Source organism: Echiichthys vipera, assembly GCF_963691815.1.
Source record: "Echiichthys vipera genome assembly, chromosome: 9".
NCBI classification, from domain to species: domain Eukaryota; kingdom Metazoa; phylum Chordata; class Actinopteri; order Perciformes; family Trachinidae; genus Echiichthys; species Echiichthys vipera.
Window position 1 is genome coordinate 7,646,397 of NC_139834.1, and position 9,277 is coordinate 7,655,673.

The window sequence follows — 9,277 nt, forward strand, 5'->3', positions numbered from 1 at the left end:
TGAAAAATTTGAGTGGAAATTGTTACATAGATTTTATAAAGTCAATCCTACAAGTTATTTTTTCAGTGCTGAAGGCGCTTTAGAAGAATTCCTTTTTATTTAACCCAATTAAATTTTTTCACTCTATTATTATTATACAGATTACACACACACAGGCCCGAAATACACACATGCAATTAATGAAGGGGGGGGCAATGGATCGGCGCCCCCAGAAGTTGGAGGTTCGCTGCCTTGTTTAACAGCACCTCAGCATTACCCAGGGGATGAACTGGCACATCGCCAACTACCAGTCCACGCTCCGTTCATGGTCCACATAGGGACTCGAACCGGCGACCCTCTGGTTCCCAGCCGAGTCACCTATGCACTAAGACATCCCAGAAGCAATGTCAGTCCAAAGCAACTGGACGTGGTTATTTGTCTAGGAAGACGTGTCCCCTCTCATCCAAGAGGCTTCATCAGTTCATGTACGCATCTGACCAGACTGGGACTGCAGACAACACAACCTGTGTCAATGTACACCTGTGGACCTGACAAATGTTTTAGGACACTCTTCAAAGAGTTGTGAAGCGGACTGAAAATGTTCTGCCTCCCACTCATAACTCTTCAACTCTTCTGGTGGAAACGGGGAAGCGCCGCCTCTCGTGGCCGCCACCAAATTAACCATGACGTCAGCCGAGCAGAAATGAGTGCGTGCGTGCGAAGCTGCACGCAGTCAGTACAGAAAACTCAAACTCCCGCGAAGCTTTGCGATATCAACGCACTACAATACCCGCAGCCCCGTGTACCACGCGTGCGCGAGAGAGCCGAAATATTGACACGAACTACAAACTGAAAAAACAGGAGGACTACAATTTGTTCCGGGCACCTGCGCAGTGGGAATCCCGAGACCTTTAAATGTACTGTACGTGCAAAGATGGCAGCCCAAGTGGACTTGCTCCGTGCCAATGTAGAAGAAGGGAAGGTGAGGGACAGCCTGGATAGGTTCATCAGAGAGAGGAAGAAGAAGAAGAAGAAGAGGGAGCTGTCGCCGTCAGCTGACAAACGGGAGAAGTCTGCGAAAGAGGCGAAGAGAGTGAAGCTCCATCACCACCACCAACAGCAGCACGCTGAGCACCGGACCCACCAGCCGCATCAGCTGCAGCAAAACCCGAAGCCCCTCAAGTTCAGCGCGGAGGTACATGTCCTGCACAGCCACCAGCACAGCCAGCACCGCAACCACCACGACCGCAGTCTCACCAACGGTGCAAAAAACCTGCAGCCTCCTCCTCCTCCTCCTCGTCCACGGAAGGTACCGGAGCAGCTGCAGAAGAAGAAGCGGGTGGCGGTGGCGGTGGTTCCTCCCGAGCCACCTGCGCTCTTCACTTTCACGCCTCTCAAAGTGGTCAAGGCCAAGCCCCAGGATTTCAAGGAAAAGCACCGGGAGAAAGAGCTGAAACCGAAGCTCAAGAAGGAAAACGCCGAGGCGAACGTGAAACACGCGGAACTGAAGAAAAAGAAGGGTGAGGCTTTTTTATTAGTAGTATTATTATTATTTTGTGCCTCAATAAAAAGGGCTATTTTAAAAATGGAATGCAGTTTATTTTTTAAATGTTCCCAAAGTGGTGTCCAGGGACCGACATAGGTCCTTAACAAGAGCTGTTTAATTGAATATAGTGTATCCGCTCATTTTGCAGTTACATTGAACAAACTGTGACTTCACTCATGCATTCTGTGCTTGTGGATTTGGACTTAGATATTTGGAAAAAGTGTCAACAAGTCTTTTATAGCTTTTTTCTTCATAAAAAAAATGTCTTTAATCATGTGACTATTACTATGTGCTCTTAGAATGTATTTATTTTTAAAAAAAAGCATGTATTAAATTCAAACAAAGCAACTGTAAGACTCTACAATAAAGAAAAGTGTTTTATAATGTATTGTTAAACTAGTAAATTCACTCTAAAATACTGTGAGAGTCATGAAAAAACAGTTGATACTGTATTTTAGTACAGTACAGGACTGTAAATTGTATTGGCAGTAAAGGACTGTTAATTTAACAGTAATATAGTGGCAAATCCTGCTGCCAGGTGTTTGCGGTTTGTTTGTTTTTACAGGAAAATGCGTTAGAGTGCAGGCCTACTGTAACAGTGTGTCATTCACACATATGGTGTTGTGGATGTAGCGTTCAGTAACGTTTACCAACTTTCTTACTGGAGAGGCACACTGTACAATGGTGCCATTATAAAGAACATACTGTAGATCCTAAAGTTGTACTCATTTGTGGTCTGAGGTTAGGTTTAAATCATCTAAGGCCGCATGACAGTGCGATGTAATATAAAAATTTTGTGAGTGTAGCATGCCTGCTCATTAATGACTTATGCATCGTTTAGAAAATTATCAGATGTAGAGTTCAACAAGATCACAGAACAAAATTCAGCCTTTCCCCTCTGACTTTGACTTATTCCCGTACCTGTAGAGCCAAGGCCCCACAATGAGAATGTCAGGTCTCTAACACTGGAGGAGTATCTCCTGAAGAAGAAAAAGAAGAAGAAGAAGCACCGCCTGGAGGATGAGCACAGTCCCAAGAAGGTCCGATATGTGCACAACAAATCGGTTCAGACCGTATGTGCAGGGCTCGGAGCGGATCTCCCTCTGCCCGTCCGCCCTGATCTGTCTCTGCCCGGCACCGTGAAGCATGAAAGCAATCGCCAGCCCAGCAGAGACACCATCCAGAACCATCAACCCTACCTCCAAGCTCTTAAACTAGGACACGTCCCCTTCCTTTCCCATCAAGACCACTACATCCGCAGCTCCTGCCTCCAGACGGGAACCTGGTGTGGACGCTTCATGCATGAGGAAAGGCAAGCCAACGGTGGGGGATCAGTGCTGCACGCCTATGCCGACGAGCTGGCTTGTCTCAGCCCGGCTGAGATGGAGTGCTTCGCCCAGGAGTTTCTGGAGTTGGCCTTTGCCGAGAAGCCTCGTGGTGCAGCCTCGTATGCCCTGGCAGTGGTGCACAGAGCAGCCGCCTTCCTACCTGACTTCCTGGACTACTTTGCCTTCAACTTCCCCAACACACCAGTCAAAATGGAGATACTGGGCAAGAAAGACATTGAGACCACCACGATTGCCAACTTCCACTCTCAGGTATTTATGAAGGCAAGTGGTCTGAGTGGCTCTAACAAAGGTTTTGGCATTGCACTCAACCAAATCCTGCACTTTTTTCACACACCTGTAGATTCTGATGAGAGAATTAGACATTTGGTGTTGTTCTTTATTAGAGAATAAGCAAGTTTCTTTTTCAAATGTGGTTTGAAAAGGATTCAAATAACTATTTTCATTATCAATTAATGTTGTCCTTTATGTCAGAAAGTTGACATTTATGCTTATTTTATCAGAAACAAACACAGAAGATTCAGTTGGACATACAAATCTAAGAAAACCAGCAAATGTTCACTTTTGAGACGTTGAAATCAGAGAACTTTTGCCTAAAAAGTTTTTGGAAAGTTACTTAAAATGATGAATCAATCATCAGAATAGCTGCCATTAATACTAATGATCAGTTGATTAATGGAGTAATCATTTCTAGTCTAATTCCTAACATAATGCTGGTAATAGTAGCATGCCAGAGCATATAAATTATAATGTAATAAGTTTGAGCAGCTTGTTATAGTCAGACTTCATGTTGCATTGTGAGAGGAAAGGTGGATGCAAAACAGAGAGAAGTAAAGGAATTTGGATTTTGGTTACCTTGTTATATTACTGATATAATAAATAAAAAAAATAAAAATAATATTCAATAATAAATGAGATTGTTGTATAACAGTGGATTAGATGGTGTGTTTACTAAAAAGGCTGACCGCAGCGCGTTTAGGTCATAAAAATATGATCCCAGAACAATATATGGAGTACATGTTTGCCACCCAGCAGTTTGCTCAGTCCAAAGTACTCTATTAAGTCCAAAACCCTTTCAAGTCTTTTGAGAGATCTAATGAAGTCGCTTGTGCTCCACGTCAATGCAGGCTTTGACTTACTCTCACTGCCTGAGAACTATCTGCATGTGGGATGTTGAGCTTCTGTTTAAGCAGAGAAAGTAGACCGAGTTTGATCATTTTACCAATACAGTAAATTGATGCTTTGAGAGCAGAATGATCACACTAAAATGCTTCATTGTATCTACTACACTCTCTGGGTCAGTGATGTATATAAAAGTGCATACTTTAGACATTTGGAGCGAAAACATATTATAATGACAACAGTATTAACATAACATTATGCATATTCATGTAGTCTTAAAACCTTTTGTTACAACGATGACAGCCTGCCATATTTTCTTATGCAGTTACCTTTCCTTCGTGCAGCAGCTCTGAGTTCATTTAAGAAAAATAAATCCATATTTAATAGTTTAGAATTCAGACTGTGGTCTGCAGCTTATCTCCTAGAAACACTCATCACCATGTAAGGAATCCATCCGTGGGACTGACTGCGTATGGATTTTCTGAGTACAAGGGATCCTGCAGCTTCTTCACAGCCACTCCCCTGTGGTGTGGGTGTAAATTCTTCCTCTAGCTTAAAGGATTATGTCAGAAGTAATATTGTAAGTTACATACTGCTTTCTCAGAGCATTAACTTGTGTTTTGCTCAAATGGAGTGGGACACACTGATGACATTAAGCTGTTTCTCCTGTCATACAGGTGAGCCGGACTTACTCTTCAGGAACCTACCGGTCCGGACCCATGAGGCAGATCAGCTTGGTGGGAGCTGTGGATGAGGAAGTTGGAGACTATTTCCCAGAGTTCCTTGATATGCTGGAGGAGTCGCCTTTTCTCAAGGTCAGAACGACGATTTGTTATTATTTTTACAAATATTCTAAGGCACATATGGGACCATAAGGGAGCTTGTACTCATGCACCTTATGTACTGAACATGGCAGTCACAGCAGGAACAATGTTTTGCCTGATTGGAGGACTTAAACACATCCATAACCTGTACATCCCCCTCTAGACCTCAGGCCAGAATCACTTATTATCTAATACTACTAGTACCACCCTCCATAATAACTATATTGCTGATAATTGTCATTGCTGTAACATATGCTCAGTCTGTTGTTCCTTTCATAACAATAATGTCAACCTAAACTAAGTCACATAGGGGAGAGCCGGGTCGATTCAAACACTTTTCAGTTAAACGCCATTTTCAAAGTCCTTTTTATGTATGCAAATCATTTTATCATGTGATTAAGGATTCACATGTGTATTCTCTGAGTTACAAGTGTAATTTAATACATAAGTTGGATGATCATGCTCTTAATTTGTTTCAATTGCCCCACTTGGTCGGGATATTTGAAACAGATATGCGGGATAAATAAAACAGCACATTTTAAACAGAAACTATTGACCTTACTCTTGTTTTTATGCAACATTACGAACAACATACTAGTGAACCCGTTATTGCTAAAATTTCACATCATTTCTCAGAATATAAATGGGTTTTGTCCTGTGCGTCATTGTCAAGATGTGCATTTTCATTCACCTCACCTTTCTTCTTTTATACCAGTTGGACGACTGCATTTTCATTTCATTTACTTATTGTGTGTGTGTGTGTGTGTGTGTGTGTGTGTGTGTGTGTGTGTGTGTGTGTGTGTATGTATATGTGTGTGTGTGTGTGTGTGTGTGTGTGTGTGTGTGTGTGTGTGTGTGTGTGTGTGTGTGTGTGTGTGTGTGTGTGTGTGTGTGTGTGTGTGTGTGTGTGTGTGTGTGTGTGTGTGTGTGTGTGTGTGTGTGTGTGTGTGTGTGTGTGTGTGTGTGTGTGTGTGTGTGTGTGTGTGTGTCCACAGATGACCCTACCATGGGGAACCCTCTCCAGTCTGAAGCTGGACTGTCGCTCTCAGAGTGACGATGGGCCCATCATGTGGGTGCGACCGGGCGAGCAAATGGTACCCACTGCCGACATGCCCAAGTCTCCATTCAAGAGACGCAGGTACAGCTCAAACTGCAAAGGAGATATATGAACATGAATTCATATCATAGATATAATAATTATGGAAATGTAGGGAAAACTGTTGCGGTTAGGGTTATGAAAGTGCAGACTGAAAACTTGTCATCTTTCCCCCTCCCCTCCATCCTCCCATCTTTTTGTCTAGGTCCATGAATGAGATCAAAAACCTACACTACCTGCCGAGGGCCAGTGAACCCAGAGAGGTTCTGTTTGAGGACCGTACTAAGGCGCATGCTGACCATGTAGGCCAGAGCTTCGACTGGCAGAGCACTGCTGCTGTCGGGGTACTGAAGGCAGTGCACTTTGGAGAATGGTGAGGGTCTCTTCATATGCTTTAATACAAATGTCAGGAAACAGGTATGTCATGGCTGATGAGGAACGAGTATACAGTATGTCTGTGTGTTTTATGCTTCTTTTGCTGTTGTAATATTTTCCAGGAATAGCCGACCTCGGATAACCAAAGACGTGGTGTGTTTCCAGGCTGGGGACTTCAATGAAGTTGTCCAGAGGCTGCAGCTGGATCTGTATGAGCCCCCAGTGTCTCAGGTGATCCATTATATGCGTCATATCACTTCCCTTTGTTTGAATAAAACTGCTATTGCCCGTAAGGGAATTTGATTTGCACAGAGGATAAAAGAATATAAAAAGAACATCAAGTACCATACATGATAGCACGCAATATAATGTAAAACTAGAAGGGCACGCGGAGAGCACGGACCTGGCAGTGTTAATGAAAGTGAAAAGAAATACGTGTATCCACCTCATGATTCATATCAGCTCCAATGCTACACCCTTCCACCAAGTTTCATTATAATCGGGCCATTCGTTTTTCTGTAATGTTGCTGACAGACCAACAAACAAACAGACAAACCTAGCAGGAACATTGCCTTGGTGGACATAATAAAAAAACACGAAAAAGCATAAAAATGCATCATTTGTGAATTTGATAATTGATTACCATGCTACAAGTATACTGCTAAAATGTCAAACGTGAAACCACTGTGTGTCATGCAGTGTGTCCAGTGGGTAGACGACGCCAAGCTCAACCAGCTGAGGAGGGAAGGCGTTCACTATGTCCGTGTCCAGCTCTGTGACGACGACATTTACTTCATCCCAAGGAACGTCATCCACCAGTTTAAGACGGTGTCTGCAGTCTGCAGCCTAGCCTGGCACATCCGCCTCAAACAGTACCATCCAGAGGGGAAGGACAGGGAGGAGGAGCAGCGGCCCAATGACCTCAGCCCCACATCGGGGCGATTCTCTTTTTCCTCCCCTGCCGGGCCCGATGCCACCGTAACCCCCTGTGCACGACCACAGGGAGAGAACATCCGAGGTGGTGTAGCCAAGACTGAAGAACCAGAGTTCCAGAGGCCAGCAACACCTACCCGGGCGCATCAGCCAGCCCCTCCACAGCCCACCAAATCTGTTCATTTGCCCCCAAGATACCAGGATCTCCACCTTCCCTTGAAACCAGTCCACTCTGGGTGTACACCTTCAAAGGAGTTCAACCTTCCAAAAGCTCTTGGCCAGAGTTCCCTAAATGACCCCACCCCTACGACCTCTCTTTCTGCTCACTGTGGAGGAGCGCATGTGAAGGAATGGTAGACCAAAACTGAAATCTGCGTCAATCAGGAAGCCTCTCAATTATTCTTCACACTTTTTTAATCTTGAAATGTTGATAAAAATGTTCCCAAATGTTTTTCAGCCAAAGGGACTTTATGGGACTATGTAACACATGTTACATGTTTTTTATTTGATAGCACATAAACTGAAACTCTATACTGTCTCATTGAAAAGATATGTATTATGTAAACTGACAATTACTTTTAGACAGACGATATGAGTTGCCACACTTAACTGTAAGAGAACCATTTTTAATTTATGTCCAAGGCTCCGCTGTTTCTTCTTCTTTGACAGAATTATTTAATGGAAGATGGAAGTAGTCTGTTGCAGTCGGCATATAGACATAAAACCTTACCTGACGACATTGTCAGGTGTCAGGTCACCACATATCGGATTCCCTAGATTGATTACAACAATCGAAGAGTCTTTTGTTTTCAATTTTTTATCTTAAAATGTTACAAGATGAAAAAACAAAAAAAAGATGCATTTTCCCATGCTTTGAGACTTTGAGGCATAAAATGATCTATATAACTATAAGCACTTTTGTCAGCTTTATAAGTTGCAGTTTACGCAATTCTTCATTCAAATGCCATTTTATATGCTGCCCTCTTTCTTACTGTTTATTGTTTGGGTATTTCATAAGATTGAGTTTAACATATGAACACAGGTTTGTGATGAATATTTAAGATTATTACGACACAATGACGGCTCTTGCACTTCGCAATAACTGTCTCGATTTTTTCATCAGTGGCGTATATAGAATTATATAGACTTTGGTATGTAAACATTATGTTGTTGTCATAGCTGGGAGTATGTAAATGCTGTCGGTGCACTAACTTTTTACTTGATTTAAATGAATTTGCACCTTTTGGTTTTCGATGTTAATGTCACTAGGGTGATGACGGCAGCGTTGTCGAGGGTCACTTTGGTGTGATTGTGTGGGTTTTTACTGTGAATGCCTGTTGTTTTTCTTATAGTTCTGAAATAATGAAGCCTCCTACATAATGATCCAAAACTGAACTCTTCTGCAATGTGACAGATAAAGGTGAATTTCACATCTCTTTCAAAATGATCTGTCCTTAAATATCTTTATTTACCAACCAGTCCTCCACCCTATATGGCCATATAGGTTGTTTTTGCCTACCCTCTAATAACACCGACGGGTATGGTGGCAAGAGATAAACACATCCTCATAACTAAACGTAACTGCTGCGTAAATGTGCATTTTGGTTCAGTTTAGGCGATGAAACTATATTGTTAGGTTTAGGAAAAGCTCATGGTTTGGGTTAAAATAAGTATTTTTGTTGTGTAACTGTACCTATGTACAAAGCAATTTCAGTCAAAAGCAACTGGACTTGGTTATTTGTCTAGGAAGACGTTTCACCTCTCATCCAAGAGGCTTCATCAGTTCATGTACACATCTGACCGGGCTGGGACCCAGTTGCTTTTGACTGAAATTGCTTTGGGGATAACGATGATCTGGACAGATGAGAATATTCACAGGCTGTACCTATATACCTAACTTACTTATTAAGGTTGAATATGTAGAATCTTCATTAAAAGCTATATTTAAAAAAAAAAATTATACACCCACGGGGCGTTTTGAGGGGTACGGAATGAAAGTATTGTTTTTCCATAAAAAAATATATTTAGTCTGAATTTATATTTAAAAAACTTTGGA

At 42.5% G+C, this 9,277-nt stretch overlaps 1 protein-coding gene across 1 annotated transcript; it reads left to right on the plus strand.

The window, feature by feature from the left end:
* The first annotated feature begins 886 nt into the window (after positions 1-886).
* Positions 887-7,669, plus strand: rsbn1 (round spermatid basic protein 1). The gene is made up of 7 exons (XM_083919674.1): positions 887-1,499; positions 2,453-3,123; positions 4,671-4,808; positions 5,813-5,955; positions 6,119-6,286; positions 6,411-6,519; positions 6,988-7,669. The coding sequence occupies exons 1-7, from the start codon at positions 914-916 to the stop codon at positions 7,576-7,578; spliced, it is 2,406 nt and encodes an 801-aa protein (XP_083775800.1). The 5' UTR covers positions 887-913; the 3' UTR covers positions 7,579-7,669.
* The last annotated feature ends 1,608 nt before the right edge of the window (positions 7,670-9,277 follow it).

Bases quoted from the DNA above. Each gene is read 5' to 3' on its own strand.
- rsbn1 (XM_083919674.1), top strand. From the start codon at position 914: ATGGCAGCCCAAGTGGACTTGCTCCGTGCCAATGTAGAAGAAGGGAAG. The intron at 1,500-2,452 runs GTGAGGCTTTTT...CCGTACCTGTAG, and splicing joins GGAACTGAAGAAAAAGAAGG to AGCCAAGGCCCCACAATGAG. The intron at 4,809-5,812 runs GTCAGAACGACG...GTGTGTCCACAG, and splicing joins AGGAGTCGCCTTTTCTCAAG to ATGACCCTACCATGGGGAAC.